Here is a 27,780-nt window from a genome sequence, read left to right as displayed (position 1 = left end):
TGAGCGCGGGATGTTTCTTTCTAAAACTAAAACAAACCAAGTAATGACGTCATAAAAGTACGGGTGCCTAAACAATTGTACAGTTTGATTTATCAACTTTTTTTAACAAAAAAATGTCTACTCTTCTGTTGATGTGAATAAAAAAGCTTTTGAATCTTAAAAATATTTTTAATAAGAATCTTTCACCGTTGATATCAATTTTGCTTGAACAAAGTAATTTCTTCTAAACTGCAAAATTCTCAACTTCACAGACCTCTGTATTCGTTTGGACAACACGTGTCGTCACCCGTAGAAATTACTGATGCTTCTGGTTGTGTTTGCTGGATTGACTAAGGTTGAATAATCACGATAAACAAGGTTATTTATCCAATACTCTGTCTACAAATAAGGTAAGAAAATTCATGAAAATTACAAGTGTGGTATGTTTTATTATATTTCAATTTTTATTTATATAAAAGAGAATGATATTTTGTCTTTTTATGATTTTTTTTGTGGTTCATTAGAGATGCAAAGGGGAACATTGCCTCCAAACAAAGTCCCGCGAAATTATGACTGCATTATAGAAAATATGTCAAATGAACAACTGCACATTAATCAGTTAATCACATTGTTTATGTTTCTTCATATTCATCATACACTTCCATTTTTGTTCCAACTTTTTATGCGATGGATACAGTGCTATGTAAAAAAATACATTGTTAACAAAAACTAGACATTTTCTAATTAACCTATGCAATTGCACATTGCTGATGGACCAGTTACCATAAAATCAGTTTCTTAACTAAGTTTGATCTCTAAAAACTATTTTGGTTTAATGTTTTGCATTTCTTAGCGTTATATCTTTGCGTCTCAGCCACTGCATCAGAAATTTTCTCTGATATCTTGCTCAAGGTTGAAGCTGTAGGCCTAAGTATTGATATGTGTTTTACAGGATGCAACCTAGTTCGTACCCTGAACAGTTCGTACCCTCAGTTCGTACCCTGAAAAGATCAAGAAAAAAAATTGAAAAAAGCGGAAGTCGCTGATCGCAGTTTCCGCAAACATTTTAAAATTTTCCCCCTGAAAAGATCGAGAGAAAGATAGCACAAAGCCGAAGTCGCTGATCACAGTTTCCGCTAACCGTAACCCTTACCTTAAGGCTAACCCTCGCTCATCGCAGTTTCCGCAAACGTTTTTCCGCAGTTTCCGCTAACCCTAACCATAGACTAATCTATGTTCTAACCCTAACCTTCGCTGATCGCAGTTTCCGCTAACATTTTTTCCGCTAACCCTAACCACAGAGTAATCTATGCTCTAACCCTCGCTGATTGCAGTGTCCGCAAACACTTTTCCACAGTTTTTGCTAACCTTTACCTTAACCATAGAGTAATCTATGCTCTAACCCTAACCATCGCTGATTGCAGTTTCCGCAAATATTTTTCCACAGTTTTATTTTTTTTGCAGTTTCCGCTATTCCTAACCCTCGAGTTTGTTTGCGGAAACTCCGATCAGCGAGTTCGGTTTTGTGCTATTAAACTGCGATCAGCGACTTCGGCTTTTTTAATTTTTTCTCTCGATCTTTTCAGGGTACGCACTGAGGGTACGAACTGTTCAGGGTACGAACTAGGTTGCACCCTGTTTTACAGGTGCAGTGTGCACGTTAGATTCACCATCGTCTACAAATATATATTGTTCTCGGTGCATTTTACACTTAATATGTAACCAGATATATTTTAGGCGGAGGCTATATCTAGGCCTACCATATATTGTGAATATTATAGGCTGGATGCAACCTAATTCTTACCATGAACAATTTGTACCGTCAGTTCGTACCTTGAAAAAATCGAAAGTAAAAATTAAAAAAAGAACATTTTAAAATTTTTTGCAAAAAAAACGAAAACTCTTAGGATCATTACTAGAAATTTTAAAATGTTTGCGGAAACTCCAATCAACCGTAACCCTAACCTTTTAAAAATGTTTGCGGAAACTCCGATCAACCCTAATCCTTTTAAAATGTTTGCGGAACTGCGATCAGCGACTTCGGCAAACTCTTAGGATCATTACCGGAAATTTTAAAATGTTTGCAGAAAAACGGAAACTGCAATCAGTGATGTTTTATTTTTTTCTCTCGATCTTACCTATCCGATACCCTAACCCTTTTAAAATGTTTGCGGAAACTGCGATCATTGACTTCCGCTTTTTTTAATTTTTTCTCTCGATCTTTTCAAGGTACGAACTAACGGTACGAATTGTTCATGGTACGAATTAGGTTGCACCCTTATAGGCTAGCCTCTGAGGTCATGTGCACATGTTCAGTCAAGCATGATGTTTGATCTCAATACTTAATACGTCAGGTTTGAGTGTTCAGGCATACCGTATTATACTTAATATGTCAGGTTTGTCAGCTCCATATCTTTTTGCAAAAAGTCAAACTGCGCATGCATAACAAACGTATGAAGACAGCAGCAATAAAGAAAACAAATTGCAAAACTAAAGTACAAATTATACATTAATATAAACAAGTATTGTTACTTTTCATAGCTACCAAGCTAACTTGTTATCAGCACAAATATAGTGTATCAAAACAAAGATCACAGGCAAGTTTATTCGGCAAATGTAGTCACATTTTGTTTTGACAAGCGAAAACTTACCTAGAGAAGATCTTAAATTCGAGTAGTCTAGACAAAACTTTAACTTTGTTACTCATACCGGTCTTTAAAAAGACATAAAAAATGGGCTGTAGGCTACTCAAAGTAAAAATTAATCACAACAAAGCAGTAACGATAGAGTCGCTTTGAATTACAATGTAGTTTTTAAAAAAAATGCTTTCGGGCCGTCTCAAACTGATATCCTCAAAATCCTAACCTAAGAATTAGTGCACGATTCAGTTGAAACAACTCTTGAGTTTAGAAGTTTCATATGCACTTTTTCATCATTGTTCTCTCGTTTGTTGTTTTAAAAGAGAAAATGAAAGAAAAGAATATGTCATGCTTGACTAGACGTTTGCATGCATATAGCCTCAGCGACTATATTCACAATGTTTGATAAAAATGGCCACTGCGTATGTATTATTGGCTGTGGTTATCTTTCCATGCAAGTGTTTCCAGTTCTGCCAAGTTTAAGAAAGGTTTAAAGTCGTTGAAGACAAAGACTATGATTAGGAAAATGTCGAAGCCTTGGGCTGAGAAAAAAAACTTAACAAAATTAGACTGAACAGTGATTCAGTGAACATGGGTTATTTGATGTGCCTTTTGTGTGATTTGGTGTTAATTTAACGTTACTTTTGGATAATTTGATGTGATTTAAGCATAATTCAGTTGGGCTTGTAGGTAATTTTGCCAGACTTATAATGTTAAGTAAGTTGTGAAACCTGTTTATTATTGCAAAACTTAGGATATTATGACCAGTTCTCTATCTTATCTTTGGGTATCTCATCAGTCTGTATTATTTTCTTCCAACCAGACCATTCTTACATTTGGGCATTTCTGTACCATTTAGTTATAGGATGCACATGGCATGTGTCACTCATTTCATCTTTTTCTGCATGGATGTTTTTCTATGCAGGCCTTAAAACTCATGTTTTTTTCCGGCAGCCATCGTGGCCTACCAAGAGCTCATTTTCGGCGGCCAAATATGCGCGCTTGGAGGCCAAAATACAAATAACGATATCACAAGTAAATAGAATTAACTTTCCACAATGCAAAAATGATCACTTAGTGTTGTTGAAGTCTGGGCGACGTCCTGCAATAGAATCGTTGTACCACACAATAACTGCTTTATCACGATTGTAATCCGGTATTGCGGGACCATGTAACGACACTAAATTCTTTCAACTGCTTGCAGCTCACTAAATTGTTTCAACTGCATACCGCCTTTAATAAAACCTGACCATTTATATCGTTATGATGTCACCATTGAGCGTGTGAAGTCACTAACCCACAACGGGAACATTTCTCAACTATGAGACACGTGTTTTCCCCTCGGATGACAACTAACCTAGTTCTCCTTTTCAACAACGATTCAATGTCTGACAACATTGATTCGATATAAAAATGACAATATTGCCAGCCGATGTAAATTAGCACTTCGGATTAACACTTTGTTAAAATGAACGTCGGGAATTGCAAACAAGACTTATAGCGCTGGTGATCGCAGCTGGATATATTCCATATGTATATACAATAGCAAATGTTCCCGCGCAATACAACAGTGGTGATTATGACGCGCTGACCTAATTCTGCGTCACTCTTTAATACTACATATTTTCGACATTTACTTCACGATCATTCTATTGCAAAATTAAATAATTGGCTAGAAGAGACCGGCGGCCAAACTTGGCCGACTGAGGAGGTAGCACCGGCGGTCATTCAAGCACTACTTAGCGGCCATGGCTGCGATGGCCACCGGCTGCTTTAAGGCTTGCTATGTGTGTCTACTGGTGTTAAGCAGTTACAGATAAATTGTATACTGAAAAGTTTGAGTGTTCATCAAAATAATTATCATTTCTAGCACTAGTTGCAGAAATGCAACTAGTTTTGTAAACTGTTTATTGTAAATACCTTTACAATTCATACAACTGCAATACATTAAGATATTTGAGTGTTTTGCTTCCAAATCCACTGCATAAATAACTTTGGTGATTGTGAGTCTATTTTACTCAAAAAATTTTTGTATATACTTGAATTTAGCAGTGGATGTGATAGGTTTTGGTAATTTTATGGTTATTTGTGCCAATCCTAGGTTTAGTTTGTTAATAGCAGTTTCAGTTCACGATTTGCACATTTCTGTAATAATAATAATGGTATTGCAAGCACAGTAATGTTTTTTCATCTTGCATGATAAAATACATGATGAATACAGTGGAAGAAAACACAAAATATTCTGTTAAACTCTTGCTTATACTTCCATCTTTCTTAATTGTTTGCTCTTAATATATTTTGTTTTGCTGCCATGCTAACATGAAATTTTTTTGCAGAGCCTCAATCTTTAATCATGGCAGAAGATACTCCTGCTATGGAAACAGAAAGTTTGGTTACAGAAACCGAGTCTGCAGGTGATTCGAATTATTTTTGTAGCTTAGTTTGTTTGTTATTAATCTGCAACCAGAGCCTTCTTCTCTGGTAAAAATGCTGAGCTAAAAGTGAATGTACTTTTACATTTTCACAGCGGTATCTAAAACCCCTTAAGTGCTATATAGTCCACCCTAATCTTCTTAATCTATGTGGTATCAACAAAAAACATAATAATTTGTTCAGAAAAGAGTGCAAACCATTTTCTTTGAATCACAAGCATCGTTTGTTTTAGTTTCAGAAAACACAACTGCTGTTGCTACCACTGAAGTGGAAGCACCACAAGAAGCAGTTGAATCAAAAGATGAAGCTGGTGATATTGTGTCCAAGGCTTTTACAACCGTAGATGAAAACTCTGAAGTCCAGTATGTGACAATGACCCCAGAAGAAGCTGCAGCAGCAGGTGTTGAAGAAGAAGAACAGGCAAGTCTGAACCCATAGCATTATTTGCAGTTGGTTAGAAGCAAAGTGCAAGCCGGCAAGGTTTGTTGTTATGAAGTATTAAAAATCAAATCAAGTATTACTGTCACTCATAGGCGCCGACTTTTCAAAAAACCTTGGGGGGCGAGAAAGGTGGTGACGTCATAACCATAACGTTATTTTGCTCAATTAAAATAGTCTTTGATTAAGCTTACTGTCTTGTTTATATTGACACCTAGGTCGCAAGCCGAATTTATTAGAACTGCTGCTTGAAACGATTAGTTTTACGCATGCAGTAGCCTACGTCTAGTAAAAATTTTAATTATGTTTGCTCATAATTGGAACAGTTGGAAAACAAGCCGATTCATTTCCTTTTCGTGGGAGTGAATAACAACGATCAAGACAGTGAAGTTATATATTACGAAATAAAACGCAAAAAAATCATGATCTCAAGCAGAGTGGAAACCCGCTATGAGTTTTATTAGCTTCGTTTTGCTAATTACTTACCTTCAAAGCGTTAACAACGGCGAAGTTTTTTATCTAAAGTTTTTATAGTCTTTTATTGAATCCCGTATATACTCGAGTATAGGTCGGGATGTTCACAAGTGATTTTCATCTCAAAAAGACAGGTTCAACTTATACACGGGACAAGCTCGGCAGTTTTCAAAATGAACACATTTTTGCTGTGGCGAAATCATTGCCAACGTAGATTACGGAGTGTGCAATGGCGTTGGTGGCTGGTTTTTTTTTTTCGGTCATTTATCGGTCATTGACCGATTTTTTAGCAAAATGTCCGAAAAAAATATAGTCAATTCGGTTAAAATGTCCGAAAAACTATATAGTCAATTCGGTCAAAATGTCAAAGGTTTGAGTTTCGCTGATGAACGTTGAAGAAACGTTTGTCTGTTCTAACTTTTCTCAGATAAAGTACGACAACGTTTCTCAGCAAAACTTAATGTTGTAGCTAGTCAGGAAGTGCAAATTTTGGTTTGTATCACAGGCCTCGAAATTCACGGCGGACATGTCTGCCGTCACAGCATGTGATGTCTGCGGGAAGTACCCTCTAGTCTAGATCGGTCATATTTGTCCGCCGAGAAATAACACAGGAACTACCGATACAAATCGTCATTGCATAGCACAAACAATTGTTGCGAGAAGATAATTTCCAGCGCATCTAGAAAATGTGAATACTGTATCTCTTAGGCTCTTAGCTTCCATTCAAGAAGGAAAACTTTCGATTTTTACGTTGCTTCAACGATTGATGACATTGAATTAGCGTAACAAAGGCGAATTATTCGCTAAGAATCGATGGGAATACCGGTACTTCTGCACTAATCACGCACAACTTAGTTCAAGTTTTACGTCAAAATGTCTGGCTTCGATCTCCCAGTAATATTGATAAGACAAGGTTGATTACAAAATTAGATTATACGAGTAGGCTATATTACAGCAAGATGCAACAAAATTTGTTAAGTTTTAGTATTACAATAAGAAAGAAAAGGCCCATGGAAAATTCACTTTCGCTCACAAGACACGCAAAAAATAAACCTAAAGAAAAAAGCCTAATGAAACTTTGCACAGCAGAAAATAGTGGCGTTAGTGTACAAGTTTTTCGACTCGTGCCCAGAGCATTGTGACGCAAGAAGCCACACGACCTCGTTCGGTGGAAGTTAATCAGTTATGCAGCGTATTGACCAGCTACACGGCGCTTTGACTCTTCAAGCGCATGTCGTTGGTCTGATGAAAGCCTTTCAGAGTGACTTCACTGAAATTTAAAAAAGCCTTCTAAACCGTAGCTTTAGTTTTCGAGTGGCGAAGAATTATCAAGATAAAGTGATTAAACATGGCGATCGACGCTAAAACTGGTGTGTCCGCCGTGAAACTTCATCTGTCCGCCAAGATAGCTGCTCAGACCGGACCCGTTTGTCCGCCGTCAACAAAAACGAATTTCGAGGCTTGGTGTCAGCTATTTGAAATGAAATATTTTCATCAGAAAAAATTACCGAAATAAATGAAAAATGACCGAATTTTTTTCAAGTCATTTCGGACAAATGACCGAAAAGTCTCAGCGAAAAAAAAAACCCAGGTTGATGGAATTAAAAGTTTTGAATACGATTATTTGCAGTGACTCAAACTTAATTTCCAAATGTAATGATTTCTATCAATTTTAAACTTTATGCACTTGTTGAGCAATATACAAAGCTCACAAGACAAAACAGAAAGAGCTGCTTTAAGAAATCGATTTTTTTATTTTTGCGTGTAGGATATAATCGTTCTAATTACGTAACATTCCATGATCGTGGAAGTCGATGTTAAACCTTAGCGGCTGCATAAAACAATGATGTCAGGTTAGTTAGGTGATAATAGCAGTAAGAGACGTTGTTAATGCAAGCAATATCTGCGACCAAGTTAAACACCTTTTCTTTTATCGGTTTTCAGTTTAATTCTCACACATCGTGAAAAAAACAATGCGTTCTGTTGAATCATAATTGATCTCACAGCGGGAAGACCTCATTGAAAATTGCGCGTCTAATTTAGCTGGTTTACTTAATATTGCAGTGAATAGTTACGTGACTATTCCAGCAGCGTAAGTTACTCTACCTTCTACTTTGAAATTTCCATACCATATGAGAAAGCCATGCGATCAGCTGCTGTTTTGCGGGCAAGAGCAACGTAGGCTATATTTCGCTTTCGGCATTCTTTACGTCTGTTTAAATGATCTAAATCTCTTTCGCGAAGTGTTTTATCTTTGAAACACCACTTGTAATAACCATTTTTGTTGCCCCTCAACCATAAATTTACGGGGGCGCCGGCCCCCCTGGAAGTCGGCGCGTATGCAGTGTCACTCGTTAAAATCTTTTGTGTCAAATGTCGTGCAAAGTACGTTCTTTTTGTGAGAGGTTTGGTGAACAAACTGCATAATCTATTTGTCCCCAAACAGGGTATGTGATCTAACTAACCAATCCAACAACACAAAGATAGCTTAGTACTTTCCCAGCATCTAGTTCATTTCACCATTCCAAAGTGGTAACTGGTAAGGCACTGAGCAGTGAGCACCCTAGCTTTTGTCTCGAGCAAAGAAAAATGATGTGACACAGCTGTATGTTTTTTGCGTAACATATTTTTGTGCCGTTGCATAATATGAAATTAACCATACTTTTCCATTGCCGCAGGTTGTAACCACATCATTGCAGTTTGATCCTGCCAACCCATCCGTACTGTATGCGGCCGACGGGACTTTGATCAATCAAGAAGACTTGAGCCCTGAAGAACAGGCTTTGGTGCAAGCTGCACTTCAACAACATCTTGCTGAACAAGAAGCCGAACAACAACTGGCCATGATAGATCAGGTGTGAATATAATACTGTTACAATTGCAATTTTAATAGATTTTTATGTAATTATCTAAAGTTTTAAACCATTAAATCGAAGATTGTAAAGCAAGACAAAAAAGAAAGGCAGTTGTTAGAGTTTCTTTTTGTGGTTGTCGCGACAAAATAAAAATACCCCAGTGTTACTACAGTCAATATAACCTATTGCAACATCACATTTCATTTCTTCCGCTATATCCAAGGTGGGCGTTTTAAAAAGATTAAATTTTGGCCCCGTTTTCAGGGAACAAGCAGCACAGGAGAGATGCTGCATCAGCCTGCTGAACCAGGCCTTGCTGACGCATCCGCCCCCGCAACAGAGCAAGCTTTAGAAACTACAGACATGGTCACTGAGCCCACAGAAGATGTTGTTGCTCCAACTGCTACTGTAGACTCCTCTGCACCTGATGCTTTGACCAATTACCCTGTCGCTGTCATAACTCCTGTCACGAGTGAGTTCTTTTTAATTAATTTTAAAGTAACATGAAAAAATCTATTTCACCTCAGTCTAAAGCAAGGGTCTGAAATTCAAATTGCTCTGAGGGCCAAATGAACACTCGTAAATTAACTCGAGAGCCGCAATGCACAATAAAAAGTCAATAAACAAAATAGCACAGCTAAAACGCAATAAAAAGGTAATAAGAACACACAAGAACGTTAGATCTGTACGAAGGCAAAAAAAATGTAAACGAAAAGAATAACAAGAAATAAAGCAAACGAAACGACGGACCTGGAGAGTAAAAATCTTGCATCAACTTTGAAGCGCTGTCAGCAATGTACGGTATCTACGCCGGATGCAGAGCTATGTGAATTTCCATTGCAGAATTATTGACTGTTTAGTTTCTGTTTGAAGTACTATCATGAGTTTAAATTCCGTTTCAACATGCAACATTTTTTATCAACTGTTTATCGCGGCAAACGCCTCAGACAGCAAAATTGGTCATTATTACTTTGATTCAACGTTAAAATCAATGTAAAAATGACCAGTGTTTGAGGTCTTACAAAGTTTCAATTTAGCTGCAGATCAAGTCAATGACGCAGCATCGGTTAATTTGGCGTCACCAACTACAAATGCGACTCAAATCGTTCAATCGCTTGCTGATAATGTCAGAAGGCAGCAGGAATATTTGAAAGCACAAACGTTATTGGTGAGTGATTGTGAGCTGTTATCAGCTAGTACAGGGGTGTGCAACCTTTATTACAGGAGGGCCAGATATAAATATCTGGCCAGATATATATATTGTGAGCTGTTATCAGTTCGTACATTAATCCTTGTTTACATTTATTTAAGGTCTGCATACGTTTGATCGATGTAAAAAGCAGATTGATTTTCTAGAGATAGGATTGAATTCAACGATTTCAACCATATAATGATGATTTTGCTTTAGATTTACTTTTGCTAAAACTTCAATGAACTACCGTGCTTTAAAATAACTTTTTTTTAAATTTACAATCATTATTTCCATACCAATTATTTATTTTATTATTAAGTGCGTTCAATTACTGTAACTTTGTTCCAGAATCGTGTTAAATCCCAAACTCAAACAGCCACAAAATCAGACCTTCCCGAAGGTTACAGGTATGCTGCTTAGCACTGAATCTCCTTTCATTTTTGTGTATCAACACATGGAGCTAAAACCCAGGATTCAACTTTTTTTAACTTTTAATTCTCGTCTGGTATTTGAGAAAGCAAAAAATGTCCACATTATCTGAGCTCAAGACAACCGGTTAGAAAAACTGTCAGTTGGTTCGATGGCCATTATAGTTTTTTTATACACTCGCTCTGTTATGGCTGCTTAGCTTTTGTGCTCTTACAATTGTATGGCTTGTGACTTTAAATGCACGCAACTGACAAAAAAAATTTCTGCATCGAAATGTGACTTAAAGTTATAAAAGTAACTTATTCTGGAATTATGTTGTTGCAACTTGCAACCTTTGTCAGGTACGAGGAAAAAATTGTGATTCGACAAGGGCAACCCCAAGTTGTGAAGTTACCGGTGAAAAGTGCCCCGCCACCTGCGAAACGGGTGAGAGCCTATTTTTGCTGGAATTTTCCTAAAAACTAACATTGTGATTCCCTTGTTCTGAGACAGTGGCATGACTGCGACCCAACCGTGAAAATAACCTTTTTAAGTTTATTCACTGTCCACAAACAGTGAATCGGTGTCAAAAACACTTGTTTTTCCGGGTGAGCGTTTGTCATGCTTATGTTGGAGTGAGTGTCAGTTCACACTAACGCGCATCAAACATAAACAGCGTCATCAAAAGAACAATGACGGATAAAAGTTCACAAGTAATGAAATTTGTGGACCGTGAATGCGCTGTATCATAATAAAGTTAACCTTTTTTTAATTTTGCAGCCCGAAATTCCGGCCGCTTTGGCTAACCTAATGCCAAAGATCGAATTAGGAAAAGATGGGAGTCAGGTGATCAGAATCCACCAATCACAAATCAGCGCTGATCAGCTCAAATCTCTTCAGGTATGCAACCTGACGATTAACAAACTTAAAAAAAAGGATTTTTAAAACCATTTCACAACATCTGGTAAACAAGAAATGGAAAAGGATCGTTTTTTGAAAGTTTCTTTTTCTTGGTTCACACAGCAGAATTAAACTCTGTGTCTTCATTCTGTAGGAAAATCCTAATGTCCGCTTAGTGTTCCGGCCGGCCAGCTCGTCCAAGTCGCGTGGTAGCGTAGGAGAGGCATACCCCAAAAAGCGCGGGCGGCCTCGAAAAAGCTATGGCGTCGGTAGTCACCAGACATATAAGCACAGCGATGAAGACTTATCTCCTTCAAAGACAAGGTAATTTGTATTGGAGTTGTATTTTGTTTTAAGGCTGCATTAAAACTGGACTACTACTACTACATTTGCCGTGAGTTGTTTATCCATTTTTGTGTTGTTACATATCCTGAAGAACTTAAAAATAGGTAGCAATAAAACTCTTTTGTGTCAACCAACAACATCAACGTTTTAAAGTCTGTGCATACGAAACCAAGTAATTTGTCATATTATTGTAACATTTGTAATAAATATCCAGTATCATTTCGGCACAATATAAGGTGACTTTTTGCATTTGAGGCCTCTGCAGGTTATCCAGGCGCAGCAACCCAATGAAGTAACTGATTTCTCATAAATTGTTAGTTCATTGTTTCATTTTCTTTGATATCATCAGGTATGGGCGCACGACGAAGCTTCCTTATTACCAAAAAGACTATCTTTCCGCTGATCTTGAGAATGGAGATGCTGTTGAAGTGGATGATGGGACACCCTCCACTTCATCCTCAACACTGAAAAAGTATCCTATGGTTCCTCCTCCTAGAAGAGGACGTCCTCCAGGTCTTTATTCTATAAACACTTTTCAACTACTTTCTAGTTTGGCTGCTCTCTAGCAGCGTGCAGCCGTGCAACGTTGGCTAGTGAAAAGGCTGCCTATCGTCACCAGACTCTAATACAGGGGTGTCCAACCAGTGGCCCTCGTTTAAACCTCTGGCCAAAAAGTTTGGACACCCCCTGTCCTCGTACAACAATGATATTAAATGCACTTCTTTGTTAATCCGACAAACAACATTGCTTTCTGCACAATATCGCTTTTATGCGTTAAAAGCACCGGAGTCAACTTTGGGGAGAATTGTTTCTTAGTTCAATACTTCACAGTGTTGGATTGACTTGAAGTGTAGCCAACCCCGTTAATGAACAAGGGTAACCAATCTATTTATGGCTGCGCATTATACAAACATAGTTAGGGCAAAGCACGTGCAAGTTTTTACGTTGTTATTTCAATGTGTTATGTAGAAATAAGGTATCTCAGCAGCAAATCAGGGCGTTTTCTTTTGCTTGTAGGCTCTCTCAACAGAAACGCAATGGACAGAGCTTACAGGCGCACGAACACGTACGCGAGAAAGATAGAGCAACTTCGTGAACAAGAGTTCCAACACGATGAGGAACTGAACAATGCCCGACTCTCAATTGTGGTGACTACCTAACCTAAACCTAGTTACTTAGCTTATAAGCACCATCATGACTGCTATTGCAGTATTCACGCACTGCAACTCGTTGAAGAAAAGTCAGCCCTTTTTGACGTAGATGTGATTGATCTTGATTATTTGAATCAATGTTAGTTTCTCATACTTGCAAAAGCTTTGAACCACTGACTCAGGCCCGGTAACCAAGATTGATAGGGTGAAGTTTTTCGTTTGTTGTTGAATGTCATTTTCAACCACACGGTTTTCAACCATTTTCAACCACCGCTCTCCAAGCAGTGGCACCCACTGCTTGGAGAGCGGCCTTTGAAATGATTCGTTGCTCAAGCGCATAACCCGAGATTTAAACGAGCGTTCCTTGTTCTTATGGTTTCTTAATTCACAAGTTAGGTGCTTAACAAACTCATTTATCGTGGGTCGTGGCTGTGATATTTGAAGTTAAACCGTTAATTTGTCTTGTTACTTGTAATACACAATAAAGCGCAAGAACATATCGGAAAATGTGTGTACATTGTACATTGTACAATTGTACATTGTTGGTTACACTTATTGTATGCATCATTTGTTGGATGTTGATGAAAAATTTTATTGTCTAGCCTCAAAAACCCATCTTGTCTTCTGTTGAACTTGCCATTTCAACGAGGAGGAAGAACAGATTGCGAGAGCTTCTCGGAGCTTGTTCTGAAGAGGAAATCATGGAAGTTGCGTTGCCTCATCTCGCTCGTGTCTTCTCGTTATGGGAATTCTTAGTCATGAAAGTTAGTTCCACCTACTTTGAATAAACATTGGTTTGACTTAAAAATTGATTTTCACTGTAGCATTCTAGCGGAAGTAGCATTCTAGCGGAATGCACGCAAACAATGGATAACCGTTAACACTTTAATTGTTTTTGGTATGTATTTTATTTAAGAACGAATTGTTGCTGATTCAAACAAATAACGATGACTTTCACTACAATGATCATTTCTTTGTTTGAACTCTCTTAGGATTGAGAGGGTCACCCTCGGGAAAGGGTTAGTGCCAGTTAAATGTTAATTTACTGTAAGTATAGAATAGAGTGGCTCTTAAAATTGAGTTTTTGAATTTTGCTTGGGACACCCTTTCAAATGGTGAGGTTGTCAGAAAAAATAACTCTTGCAAATTTTTTTTTATTTTGAAGTTGATTTAGAGGTGGCCCTCCCCCCCTAAAGTTCTGTGCCCTCCCTCGAAATACCAAATCTGCGTCACTCGAAAACCACTTGAGCTAGAGATACAGTTATTGTGTTAAAAGATGCAGAAAACATGGTTTTCTATCTGCTTTCTGAACATTGAATGCATCTATCTTGAGTAGAAAAGCAGTTATTTAGAAAAAACGCATTTGACCAAATCTTGATTTTACAACCTTTTTTGTGACCACGCAACCGTCTACAAAATTTCTTTTTTTTTGTCTTAATTTTTGCACCTTAGAGGGAACACTGGTAACGATATTCATTTCAAAATGTAATTCTGGTCAGTACCATACTGGAAGAAGCGATATTATTGACAATATTTTACATATTGCCTTGCGTATCGTGACAGGATGTCTGCGACCTACACCATCGGACAATTTCCCTGTCCTTGCAGGCAACCAACCAGCTGAGTTTCGTCGCGAAGAAGCCATCCTGTCTCTTTCTCGCCGCACTACGAACCCCAACCACTTGCTCCACTCAAATCTCTACGAATCTGTGAGCGAGCAATCGAGCATCCTCGGCAACTGAAATCAAGACACCCATTTGTATGTGACGCACAACTCCTGATGAAAACCGCTGAAGACCAATCCATCAGCGCGGCTACCTGGGAGGACAGCAAATGGAGCTCAGAGTGAAAGAAGAACTCCTCAAGACTCTAAAGTTGTATCTCCGACACCAGCCCCCATCCAACCGGAATGGATAATTTGCCAAGGAAGGCCTGGGTGCGGCTCAACCGCCTGCGTACTGGGCTAGCCTACTGGAGTCAGACTATTCCGCTTCAACATGCACAAATGGGGGATGGCTCCATCCGCAATCTGTGAGTGTGGCAAAGAGGAACAAACCACAGACCACACCATCTGTAACTGCACCAAATGGTGTGCGTGGTCTGCTTGAACTGGATGACGAATCAATGGATCAATGGACGAATCAAAGCATTGCTGCTCAACACCTGCTCAACCATCTAAACAGCATCGCCACTGCCCAAGAGTGGTAAAAGACAGAGCCCTTGACCCCTGGAGTAACAAAGAAGGTTTAAAGTTTAAACGAAGAAGAATAGACAATATTGTTCTTGTTGGAATTTGGAAACAGTTTCCTGTGTTCAGTAACAACTTGCAAAAGAAACTGAAGTTGGTACTCATCTTCAGTTAAGATTTTGTTAAAATCCTGGATTAGACTTAGAGCAACTCCTCTCTCTGCTCTGTCATTGACTACTGAAAGTCCCTTCGCCATGTGTAAAGCTTGAATAAATGCACCATCTTCAGTCCAATGAGCAGGATCCTTTGAAAGTATAATTATTGCTTCATTTTCACCCAACACCAACAGCTGAAGAAGCCATTTTGAATTAGAGGTGCAATACTGATCTAGACCCTTATTGCTAAGAAACGCATCTACTTTGATGCTTGGTCTCCTTGGTGGACGTTCTCCTGTTTCATCTAACATGGTTGCCACCATTAGCTTTTTACTTTCCACAGACAATCGAGAGTCAAACAAGGCTAGACCAACCATTTCTTCGGACAGATACCATAAATGCAGACCAAGCTTTTTGCATAAATCGCCTTCGCCATCCAACAAGTGCGATGCATAGCACCTGAAGCTTGAAAGCGGATTCCACGCTCAGGAGTTTCTCTAAGGAATATGATAAAAAAACGGGCATTTTAGCTATGCATGAATGCATAAAAGTTTAGGAATACTTATTTCGTTTATTGCTTTACCAGTTTTACAGGTTAGTTTATGAACTTTGTTTATTGAATAGCTTGGGCCACAATACTTGTTTAGCACTGTTTTGTGCTAGAATACCGAAAACAGGTTTTTTCTAAATAACTGCTTTTCTACTCAAGATAGACGCAATCACTGTTCAGAAAGCAGATAGGAAATCATGCTTTCTGCATCTTTTGACACAAAAACCGTATCTCTAGCTCAAACAGTTTTTGAGATATGCAGATTTGGTATTTTGGAGGAGGGCGCAAAACTTTAGGGGGGGAGGGCCACCTCTAAATCAATTTCAAATTCAAAAATTTTTTGCAAGAGTTATTTTTTCTGACAACCTCACCTTTTAAAAGGGTGTCCCACACAAAATTCATATTTTTTTCATTTTTTGCCAAACAAGAGCCACCCTAGTATAGAACAACCATTTTGTTATTTCGTTATCCAAATCACACAAACGATGAGCTCCAATTCTGGTACGGTACCTTAACCGTGGCTATGATAGCTACTTCATCATTTTCAGCCTGTGAGAGCCCACTAGCTACTTAAGCGTTGATAAATGCAAACCTATTTGGCTGAATTTGTTTGACACTGTTCGGTACAGCAGCGACAGCAAGATTAAAATGTCTGGCGCTGAATTAGCGCTACCCGGGCAATATAGGGTTAAGAATGCTCGGTAAAGCAACTATCTTATTTTGCAGGTTGAGAAGAACAAGTTGAGCCGGGTGTACTTTGCTGACGTTTACAAGGAGTACGAGATCTTGCACCGATACGTGTCTAGGCTCACTGAAAAGTACAAGGAAACCCTCGAGCAAGAAAGCAATGAAAAACAGCGAGAAGTCACCGAAGACAAAGAACAAACCGAACAATCTTTGCAAGACGAGAAAAAGAGCTTCCTCAAAATCCGTTGCAAAAAGGTAATTACATGCTCTTTTTGTTTGCAGTTTCTTTTGATGTTTTTCAACCTGATGCATTGGAAATCAGGAGTGTCGCTAACAATTGTACTTTCACGTTAATAATAGTTAACTGTCCTTTTACAACATCTTTAGTATGTTTATAGAACTCAACTCACCTACTTATTTCTTGACGTGATTTTAATTTACTGTAATGTTCAAACATCTCCTGTGTTGACAATCTCTTGTGTAACAAGCGTTGTTTTTTTTTAATCTTAATTTTGCTAGAAACGTTCCTTAAGACTATTTTTTGTACGTTTCCATTTTAATCCGGACAAATGTTATTGCATGTCAGGCCTCGATCAAGTATTCAAGCCTGCGGTTACTGTATTGTGTTGTAGCACCTACTTCCGCATTGTCAGTGGTTTGAAATTTTACGATACTTTATTGGAAGTGCGTTAATTGTAGCCATTTTTGAGATTAGTGATATTTTACAGGTTATATCAGTTTATCGATTTCACAGCGAAAAATCATAGTAAAGAAACGCATATGAAAGCTAATTGCGTGAGCAATTTCTTTGTTATGAAAACATTTTTATGTTTTCGGGATATGAAGCACAAGTGACAGTTGTCTGGCTTGTCATTTCAGCTCGCCCAATCACTCGGTTTGGAACAGGATGAACTTGAGGACGCCTTCATAACCCTGCTCGATTCACAGGATGTCACCTCGTCAGATTTACAGAAACGCCAATCAACTGCTGAACAACAGGTAGGCAACCTTTCAAACAAAAGTTGTGTTTTTTGCATCGTTTCAACATTGTTTAGCAAAACAAAACTTGTCAACTAGAGCCGTCACTCGGACGGCACAGTTGTAGAGGCAACGGAAAGCAAGGGCAATCCCTCTGCCTAGTTCAGACCCCCCATCATCCTCCAGTTCAACATGGAAGGGCACGCAACGTCGCGCGTTGAAACGATATAAAAAAAACGGCAACCTTCATGCATGAATTCTTGCTGTAATGTTACCGAGGCAACAGAAACTCGGAATGGCCCGTTTCGGTGAGTCCGATCCCTATTCGGTGATTTTTTTAATTTTTTTTTTTAAATTTTCGGGTACCGTAGCCTAATTATCATTGCCGTTTTAGGGTTAGGGGTTAGAGGTTAGGAACTCACCGAATAGTAGCAGACCCACAGAAACTAGCTGTTATCTTAATGACGGGTTAAGTGGGAAAAAAGCATTGTCTTCGGAGGGCCAAAAGAAAATAAACCGTGGTGCAATGGGTTTCTTTGCTGGTGACGTCATGACACGCACATTGGAGTGTTGAGAGCCATGTTAGGACGTTCGAAAGGGGGCACCGTTTGGCACACTCAAGAGCTAACTCCTGTGTAAGATTGTGACAGCTAGCCTCGTGACAGCTAGTACGCCAAATATTTATAAAAAAAATCTTCTGACCGATTGATATTTGTAGGCATAATTCATTGCTATGGAATATGGATGCTTGTTGTGTCGTATGTCTCGCGTGATAAATCAGTTCCGTTGTGGTTCAACATTTTTGTGGCGTCCTATTTCTGAACAGATAGCTTTTTAATGCTCACCATCCAAGCCGCACAAAAACAATCTGCAACCAGACAAGAAAATTATGTGAAAAGGAAATAAACCAGTCACGAGAAACCACTTGTGCCCCGCACAGTGTTATGTTTTTACTCCATTAGATTGCCTTCACGGTTTCGTCTGTGCTGTCTCTTTACATACGAAGGAAACCAACTGTTGCTTTGTGTACTTTGACGAGAGCATGCTTGGGATGTTTCTATAATAATAATAATTTGCATGCAGCCAGCACTGATCAAACACACTGCTGGGACCGCTATGCGACATTAAAAATCCATTTTCCAGATTCCATTCAGTCTACTCTCGTTTTGTGAAAGTAAACAATATCGCGTATAATGCATGGAATCAAACTTTAGTTTTTCCACTGTCATCACTAAGAGCACAGTCAGTGATACATTGTGTACACATCTTCTGTTATCCACAAAATTTCAAGTCGGCTGCATAGCCGAGTGGTGAGAGCACTGGTACCGTACGGCACTCGAAAGGGCACCGGTTCGACACCTCTCAAGAGCATGCGGTTGTGTCTTATTTTGTACACTTTAAGGCCTGACTAATAGTGAACACAAGAATTAGCTTCCTTGCCTTTCCATCCATTTAATCCAACTCTTCGTCCACTTGGCATAAGCTTGGTTGACAAAATGACGAAGTTTTCACAGCAGACTGTTTGTTGTTTCAAAGATAAAGTTTCTATTGACGCACTTTTGCAGTGAAAAGTTAACATCGAACACTATAGCTGTTGCCCAACTACAGCGTACAATGTAGAAGGCATCGGGTAGTTTATTTATTCTTTTTACAATACAATAAAGTACTAGACTAGACATAAGAGCGGATATGAAATGTGATAAAATAACATTGATTTGCAAAAGTCACCTTTCACTCGAAACGATTGTCATTGTCGCGTTGGGTTCATCCTGTTGGATTGTAGCAAACAATGGAGAAAAAAGTTGCTTGACTTTTAGTTTTCACGAATGTAACACTAAGTTAATAAAATGTATATTTCACCAAATCCTGATTCAACAGATAAAAATAATAATGCACGTACGTGATCAGATCAGCCACTACCTTCAGAAACGAAATGCAACAGTCTTTTCACGTTCAACCCATGTCATAATAGAAAGCACACAATGGTAGATACACTTTCTTGAAATTGTCAGCTTGGAACATTAGTCTCGAAGTCATTGTCTCTTTTGCGTATGCCTCCACTATTTGGAGTAATAACATACCACACACAAGCATCACACGAAGTACTTATTTGTGCGAACAATACGCTGAAATATTATCCATTTCTACGTTGGCCTCGAACATTTCTGTTGACAAATCTTTCAATAGATGATGGCAGACATCACTGTTTCGTTATTTTATCATGATCTCAAGTGGATCAACCAATATACACAGTTTGACAGTTCTAAAAGAGGTAAACTCTTAACATAAGTGAGGCATTGTGGTTTCAAAGCAGGCAAAATATTGGTTAATTGAAGAACTAGTTAAAACCAGAAGAAACCAGCTTTCATCTATAAGCACAGCTTTCTCATCAAACATTTGGCCCACTGACACTTCGTTGACCCGTAAACTTTCAATTTCTCGGTCATGTTATGCTTTCTGCATTTTAATGGGTGTTTTTGTGAGGTATCAATAGGCTTTGTAAGAAAATACGATTGAAAGCAATTCTACTCCAGCTATGCGTTTTGTATCGCTATGTGCAAAAACGGCAACAAAACATCTGCAATCAAACGCCAGGAGCATTTTTACAAATTCAATAGACATCTTTTCGTAGAAAAATAACGTTTTTGTGAAAGCAACAAAAATGGAGCTTGCACTGAAACTTTGCGACACAGTTTTCGGCAAGAGATATGCTGATTTTTGTACTCTGCATTACATTTGGCAATGCAATCATTGCTGAGAATTTCTGCTTTACTTTGACACATGAGCAGTTGGTACTTTTACACTTTGAAAGAGACATGGGCTTCCTTCCAATAGGCCTAATTGAATTATAAAATATTTTTTGCGTTATTCTGGTGACTTGGCTACGCTACCGCAAGTACTTAAATATGATAACCAGATTTGTTTCCGCAAGCACAATTGACTTCATCAAGGGAGCTAGAACAAGTAAAACTACCCGTTTAATAGCAACATATCACATATTGACAAAATGTGCTTGACGAAATCATGATATTGACACAATGATTTAGTCAATATGTGTTGAGTCATTTTGCTGCAAAACAGGCAGTTTTCACTTGTTTAACCACCTTCATAAATTCAGTTGTGTTGACTGATGAAACGTCTAAAATATACCTGGTTAAATGGTTATCATCATCATCTTGCGGTAACCTAGTCTGCAGTCACTGTAAGAACTCAAGAAAATATTTTATAAAAAGGTGCCTGGTAAACAGTCTTATTCTGTATTAACCCTGATTTAATGTTAACTTTGTATATTAGTAATAAAATAATGTAGTTCTAAGATCTTTTTTCCAACCGCATATTATCGGTTTTATTCCACCGGTATCTGAATCATCAAAAGTTATAGCGTGATACATACACGGTTATCGTCAGCATTCGGTTGTCTCTTATTTGCCGTTTCCTGTTATAAGTTCTCATATCGACCTTCACCTTGTACTCTGCTGGCCCAGTCACTCGTCTATTGAGAACGAGGTAAGCCATTGGCTTGTATATAGACGGCTGTCTCAAGCTGAACAAAGCTGTATCTCCTTGTGGAATCGTGAAATGGTATCTTTGTCGTCTTCTTCGTGCCGAGAAGGACATTCGCAGAAGATTGGAAGGCACGTCTAAACCGCTCGTGATGTCCACATAGTGAGTCGAAATGCTCAGAGGCTGGGCACGGCATTCTGCGTACATCGTGCTATCTGTGGCTATTCGCCGGCATCTTCGCCTCCGACATATATTCGTAGTAATCTGACGATACCCGAATTCGTCGGTTGTCATCAGCTTTCGAAAAAATCTCCCTGGGCAGGTGAACTGGTCGACGCACTTGTACCCTCCGTGTGTGTTCACGCAGGTTCTACGTGCCCCGCACATCTTCTTCCCGTTTGAATCGCATTCATTGACGTCGTGACAGGCGTAGTCCAAGCGTTTGTATCTGAACAAAAAATGTCACGGCATGTCAACGATAATGGATCGAGATAGGCTTAACAAAATGCCATCTTTTGAGACTCAGAGGCTATAGCAGGACAACCGCAGACTCACAGTTGTATTGAAATGTTACTTTTCTTACGTATTACTTGAATTAATTAACGTTACATGAAACTCTCTTGCGATTGACTTCTATAAAGTATAACGACGAAAGTAGCTTTGTTTGGTAGAGGTTAGCTTTAAGCTACGATCATAAAAGTTAATCCGCTCACCCAGATGGACACTGACATTGAAACGACCCCGGTGTGTTGAGACATCTCCATTGGCACTTGCTTCCTTCACCCAGGCTACACTCTTGATTGTCCACACACAATCCTTCGCATAAAACAAGCGTAAAGTTTTAGGATAGTTTTCCTAGAACAATTTTGGACTAAAAATGTATGGAAATTATCGTGTGTTAAAAAAAATCAGTAAAAACCCTGTGTTTTTCTTCTAATGTGCAATTAAACGTGAATTAGCAATGGCCACATCTTAAGAGTCAAGTTTAGAAATTCGGAACACTGGCTGATGCCCAATGTAACTTTTGCCAGTTTGCAAAATTTCCATTACCTACCGTGGAATGGACGTCAAAAACTCGTATGTTGTCTTTATTTGAACAATTGTGGTAGCAAGTGAAAGTTACGAAGCCTCTTTGAAATCTTATTTAATGATTTGTTGTTTCAGTTCAAGATCTTGGCTTATAGAGGCGCCAAAATCTTTTAATTCTACTGTTTTGCTTTCAACAACCTTTTCAAGCATTTCCGTATGACTGATCACATGCAAATAGTCCCTCTTACAGTTATTCAGTCAGGCTAAGCGCCTAAGCACCCCCGATAATGAGTTTTTGTTGGTCTTTGTAGTTTAGTCTTTTAATTAATCAAGTGGAAGGCTAGGTCAAAAAATTTCAATCTTTTCTTTCATCGGCTTCCAAGAAGTAACTGGCTATTGGTCAGAGGTCAGAATCAGAGCAATCTATTGAATTTTTCTGTTCATGCCTGAAACTCAACTACGTGTGACTGTGCACACATCAACAAGGAATACTGGAAATTGTTTTAAAAAAATGGGTCATACCTTTTGGATCGTAAGCAAACCTTTCACTTGCATTATCAGCCTTGATAGCAACGGGCTACTTGATAAACAATGAGAAAAAAATCTTCTCAAGCTGTTTCGTTCTTTAATTTTATTTGCAGCAGAACTCGTCCATAGTGAAATCTGAAGGGACGTTCGAAAAGTGTCGCTGTAGCCAAATTCTGCCTGTAGTTTAAAAACGGGACTTCGCAACAGATGCCATTATAGCGAAATATCACTACAGCCGAATTCTGCTGTATCTGGAAAAATATGAAGTTACCTATATTTTTCTTCTATCGAATCTTTTAAAGTTCGTTGATACACTACAGATTGACACATTCTTCCGCCACGGAGTTATACACTGACAGGTCCCACCTACTGCACCGGGTGGTAAGCCGAGGGCAAACAAGAAGTTAACTATATTGCTTAGGTACATAATGTACACTTATCTTGTTTTCTGCTGTTTTTGTTCAACTTACCTCTCAACTTGGTGAACCCTCTATGGCAGCGGCAGTAGTAGCTTCCTTGGGTGTTGATACATTCAGAATGCCGAGGGCATTGGTCAAGATCACATTCATTCACATCAGTGCAGTATCTTCCATTTGTTAAGGGATCTTTTCTGTAGCCATCAATGCAGTCGCACGCGTACCCACCGACTGTATTTCTGCATTTTTCTCCCAAGCCTTCGAAAAACACAAGGTTGAGGTCTTAGACTAGCCAATAGCGTATTTAAATTTGCGAGCACGAAGACACGGTGCTAATCTGGTAAACCCTTTGGTTACATTGCGTTGATTTTTAAGCCACAACGTCAAGTTCATAGATGTGGAAACTAAGCCAGAATCACTGCCGGTTGCATTAACTGAGCGATTACTTGCATTGAAGTGACTACAGACTACGTAAACTTGACAAAAGGTCGTATCTTTTAGCACTGAAGCTGTTTGTGGGTTTTGCGGTTTGCTTGACTTGCGATTTAAACTTGACTTTATTTGTTTGTGGCTGGAACTTGAGCATATGCAGAAGCGAACACACATCTTTGTTATTTTGTTTTTTCGTTATGTTTACTCGATAACTTTGCCTTTTCAGTGCTTGCGCATGACGCTACGTGTTTACCGAGTCTGGCATATGACATGCGTCCCAAATCAATGCCATCGCGGTTTAGGCACCAAATATAGCCACGGGTTATACATTTTTCTTACGCCGTTTCGTTGAATATCTAACCAACCAACAATTATGGATATGTCTGACGTAGTTGCAGACTTAACATATTATCCAAACTACGCAAAATCGTGGCTTAGCATGTTTTATCAATTCATATGCGGGAGTTGAACTCACCTGATAAATTATTTTCATTGTTTGAAATATATTGGACTGGTAAAAGTAATTGAATATTTGTTTTGCCTATGCTCTAAAACTCTATCTTTTTGTTGCTTGGTTGAAAAACTTTTTTAACTCGATTTCGCTTAACTATCCGTCTTAATGCAGATTTTCAAAACTTTAAATTTTCTTGATTAAGCGGCTTGGAAAAATATGTATTCGGTTACACATGTTATGTAGTTTACGTACGACAGTTGCCACGTTCCCTCATTTTCCGTGTACAAACGACGCAAAAAAGACGTGTAGAGTCGCACTGAAATTATCAACCTCATTGTATTTTAATTTTTCTTAGCTGTGAGAGCACTAAACTTTTGCCTTGACAACCTTGTTTTTATTTTCAACCCAATTCCACAATACTTTAAAAGACCTACACCTATTTCGGCCGTCTCTTGTTCTTCCGGCTTTCCAGCCCCTGCCGCTGCTAACTTTTCTATTTTCTACATGGTTTAAGTTACAATACGCAACTGACCATACCTCGGCACACTCCTTGCGTGCACTCATCCACATCGGCACATTTCCCATAGCCAGTGCCTTTGAAGCCCTGCTTGCATCGACAGATGTAACTTCCTCTCGTGTTGATGCAGAATTGATTGCTGTCACAAGGTGACCGGCTGCATTCGTTGATGTCACGACAAAAACGTCCGATCTGAATGAATAAAAACATCACAAACATTTCATCTACATCCGCTCACAACTCCATATTAACATGACCTTCAATTCTATGAGTTGTTTTTCTAGTAAGCAAAAAAATACATATGAATTTTTGTTTCTTGACCACGTGCTATGAGTTGCAATTCCACTACAACTTTTCACACGCCTGTCGGCTTAAGTATGATCATTGAGTTAATCTTATAATTATCATTCTTTTATTCGTAACATAAACTAGCAAAATAACCATCTTGTGGTTAATCTATCTACGTTAAACTAATTTGCATTGAATGAGAGAAACGTTAGTATTGCATTCAGTTCACATGTGACTCTGTTGAATCACTAAATAATTAGGTTGTTTCTTTAAGAATCCAATATCCCTATATTACCTTTGTGGTCCCTGGTGAGCATATACAGGAGAAGGAGCCAACCGTGTTTATACATTGCTCACCATTTCCACAGTATCCCAAAGCACACTCGTCTTTGTCCACGCAGTTGCCTGATATAATTTTGTTCAAGTCAAAACAATTTCTTGCATTAAGTAAAACATCGTAGCGTTATAGCTATTACTACGATACTTTTAAGTTAGTAAAAGATTTTATCGCAAAAAGCTCTGTGTAATGTGCGGTTTGTGTAATGTACGGTTTATTTTAGGATAAAAGATGCTCTGTATCAGTGATGCGACGAAAAATTGTTATCAACTCTCATTGTTTCAATACAGCACGTCGGAGTATTAGTTCCGTACCATGATAATTACGAGCCATAGCTCTTATCACACATAGAAAGCTACTTTATGTTAATAAAAACCACAACACAGTAAATGTCCACCTCAAAACCTACTCACCCGTCCTGTGGTCTAGTTCAAAGCCATAAGAGCAAATACACATATAGCTTCCCCATAGGTTTCGGCAGACTTGTCCCGGTCTACAAGGAGCTTGTTCTACGCATTCATTTACATCTATGCAACCTTGTGTCTCGTGGTATCTAGAGCATTAGCGGAGTTTTTTCAATTAATTCATTGCTCGCATGACAAGAAAGCTATTTGTGTTATCCATTTTTTCAGTGGTGATTTTTCAGATTTTGTTTCAGAAAACCCTGTAGCCTACATTTTTCTAAACATAGGTGAACACTATTCGTTGTTAGTATTTAAATTCACCACTGAGGAGTATTCATTACTGAATAACTATCATGCTTTCAGCGGACGACGACATTGCTAACTTTTTGTTGTTAATTTGTAATTGGCCGTGCTGTCAAAATTACTTAGTAAGAAAGTATGGGAATTGTTCTGGTGGCGTTACTACTAATGCTTCCCTTTGAAGCGTTTATTGGCCTATTAGTTTAATAAGAATTTCAACAGACCCAGTGAATAACTTCACTGCAAAAATTTATTTTTCAGCAAACCAACCTTATTTTTATATTGACTAAATGCATACGACATCAGCTTAGTTCAAACTGACCTCAGCCCTTGCTCACAGAGTCCATTTAAAGTGTTTCTCGAGTCCACTGGGTTGTTTCTTCGTTGAGCTGATACTGCAATTGCTGCTAATGCAATCATGCATACAGCGTACATCCGCGACATATTCCCCTTTCAGTACACCCCAGACGTGGCTATATTCTTCAAAAAGTTTACTTCTACTGGATAAACAGTTTCTGCAGAGTTTCTTGTAACAATGGTCAAGGCTATGTGAGGCTCATCTTCCAGTTAAACACAAAAGAAGCTTTTGTTCATCTCTATATAAAGCACCAACTTGTTGTTCCACAGCATCGACACCCCTATTCAAACTTAGTTTACCGGTTTACCAGATGCTAAAATCTGTCAAGCAACAACAAATCAACGTTGAAAATTAGTATTTATGAGCAAAAAAAAAAAACTTTTTCACAAAGTTTGTTCAAGGCGGCCTTTGTTTGGTAGTTATCCGCATATCGCCTTTTGCACGTCTGGTCAAAAAGCGATATTGCGAAATGAAACTAAACAATGCGGCTTTTACGACGAGGAACAAATTGCTCTGCATTTCTGCACCCCAACCACTTCAACTTTGCGATATTCTTATACTAAAGAAGTTTCTTTCGAAAAGAAAGTGTCTGCTGGAGTTTACACAACTTGACCTCAAGAGTGAATTTGCTACTTGAGACAAAGACCATGTACTTCTGCTTTTTCATCTCAATAAGCCGCTTGACTTGTCCTGCCAACTTTCTATTTGATTGAACAACGTTCTTGACTACTGTGTCAACCCAACCTTTTTTTGTATTTGCCGATCATGGTTATCTAAACGCACTGCATATGGTTTAATGTACATATGTTTCGTTTTGTAAGCTTTTGCCGAAGAGCCATTCTTGGGCGGTTTGTTATTTGTTTTAATCGCTAGCCAATTATTTGTTTTGGTGCCTGATCCCCAACTGTTGTTCGTTTATTTTTGTTTACTTGTGACCCGATTACCGCCAACCGGCGTGTGTTTTGTATTTCTCTGAAAACATCGTCCAGTATGACTAAACCGACAAAAATCGCAAAAAAACATACAAATATTCATTTTTTTTTAGATTTTCCGTACTACCTGTTTTATTCTTATCGTAAACTTGTACTTCTCTACAGCCTGCTCGTGAAATACAGCACTTTACCCTCACACTGACTGAACGTAGTTCCATGCTTCATTCTTCTTTAGGCCTATATATCTTTGTGTCTGAAGTTCAACAATAAAATACAAACTGACATTGCTTGGCGTTGTTTCTTGCTTTAATGACTTGAAACCACGTCTTGTTACCTTAGTTCAACGACAACAACAACAAAAAACATATTTCGTTTCAAGTGTTTCTCGTCATCTCTTCTGTACATGAATGCTGTTGCTTTAGTTGAGCCGGCCTAATCTGTTGTCACCACACACAAACATATAACGTTTCGCATCGCCGTCACTTTCACTCGCCGTTTTGTAGTATTTCTCCGTCGGAAGTAATACATACCTGAGATGTCTTATGGTTTCCTGTCCTATGCTGAAAAGAAAGCCTTTGGGCTTTGTAAGCGCTTTCGATGTCTTGCAGTGTGTGATTGGCGGCCGTGACGACGCGCGCTAGATTGTGTATCTGTAAACAGTTTCGTTTGAGATAGGTGTGTTCTATTGTTATTCAAAGCCAACTATAAATCACTCTTGAATGGCATACATACGCTTTGTATCATCAAACGTTCGTTGCCCGGCGCATGTGAGCATGACTACTTTTAGTTTTGTCAATCATTTGTAAACGTAAGAAAACAGGGTTAGAGTTGTTAAAAATAAAAATATTTTGGTAATTGTTTCGTTTTGATTTTTATCCTGTTTTGAAAGCCAAGCGATTTTCGTTTCAT

General features: G+C 38.6%; 2 protein-coding genes across 2 annotated transcripts in view; one reads left to right on the top strand and one right to left on the bottom strand.

Moving 5' to 3' along the window:
* Window positions 1–292: 292 nt before the first annotated feature.
* Window positions 293–27,780, top strand: part of LOC145774011 (uncharacterized) — a 35,205-nt gene continuing 7,717 nt past the window's right edge. The window contains exons 1-15 of the mRNA XM_082585139.1: window positions 293–389; window positions 4,955–5,032; window positions 5,284–5,471; window positions 8,642–8,818; window positions 9,083–9,290; window positions 9,856–9,986; window positions 10,359–10,417; window positions 10,781–10,865; window positions 11,199–11,318; window positions 11,473–11,642; window positions 12,013–12,176; window positions 12,681–12,811; window positions 13,417–13,578; window positions 16,434–16,649; window positions 17,274–17,393. Coding sequence (XP_082441265.1) covers window positions 4,972–5,032; window positions 5,284–5,471; window positions 8,642–8,818; window positions 9,083–9,290; window positions 9,856–9,986; window positions 10,359–10,417; window positions 10,781–10,865; window positions 11,199–11,318; window positions 11,473–11,642; window positions 12,013–12,176; window positions 12,681–12,811; window positions 13,417–13,578; window positions 16,434–16,649; window positions 17,274–17,393 — 1,992 coding nt within the window. The 5' untranslated portion in view covers window positions 293–389; window positions 4,955–4,971. The remainder of the gene's footprint in view (window positions 390–4,954; window positions 5,033–5,283; window positions 5,472–8,641; window positions 8,819–9,082; window positions 9,291–9,855; window positions 9,987–10,358; window positions 10,418–10,780; window positions 10,866–11,198; window positions 11,319–11,472; window positions 11,643–12,012; window positions 12,177–12,680; window positions 12,812–13,416; window positions 13,579–16,433; window positions 16,650–17,273; window positions 17,394–27,780) is intronic.
* Window positions 18,900–26,254, bottom strand: LOC145774012 (EGF-containing fibulin-like extracellular matrix protein 2). Its single transcript, XM_082585140.1, has 7 exons — window positions 25,904–26,254; window positions 25,291–25,430; window positions 24,836–24,945; window positions 24,273–24,444; window positions 22,904–23,107; window positions 21,590–21,692; window positions 18,900–21,324 (listed from the first exon to the last, which is right to left on the bottom strand). Exons 1-7 carry the CDS (start codon window positions 26,023–26,025, stop codon window positions 20,742–20,744), a joined length of 1,434 nt encoding a protein of 477 aa, XP_082441266.1. The 5' UTR covers window positions 26,026–26,254; the 3' UTR covers window positions 18,900–20,741.

The sequence above is a fragment of the Aplidium turbinatum genome, chromosome 7 (assembly GCF_918807975.1).
Source record: "Aplidium turbinatum chromosome 7, kaAplTurb1.1, whole genome shotgun sequence".
Classification (NCBI taxonomy): Eukaryota; Metazoa; Chordata; class Ascidiacea; order Aplousobranchia; family Polyclinidae; genus Aplidium; species Aplidium turbinatum.
Note: the sequence above shows the minus strand (reverse complement) of the source record. Positions and strands in the feature narration are given on the sequence as shown.

What these genes read in the sequence shown, in the direction of transcription:
- LOC145774012 (XM_082585140.1), bottom strand. Translation starts at nt 26,025, where the DNA reads ATGTCGCGGATGTACGCTGTATGCATGATTGCATTAGCAGCAATTGCA. An exon ending in CTCTGTGAGCAAGGGCTGAG is followed by an intron (nt 25,431 to 25,903) that starts GTCAGTTTGAAC and finishes CTAATGCTCTAG; the next exon opens with ATACCACGAGACACAAGGTT. An exon ending in CACGCAAGGAGTGTGCCGAG is followed by an intron (nt 23,108 to 24,272) that starts GTATGGTCAGTT and finishes TGTTTTTCGAAG; the next exon opens with GCTTGGGAGAAAAATGCAGA.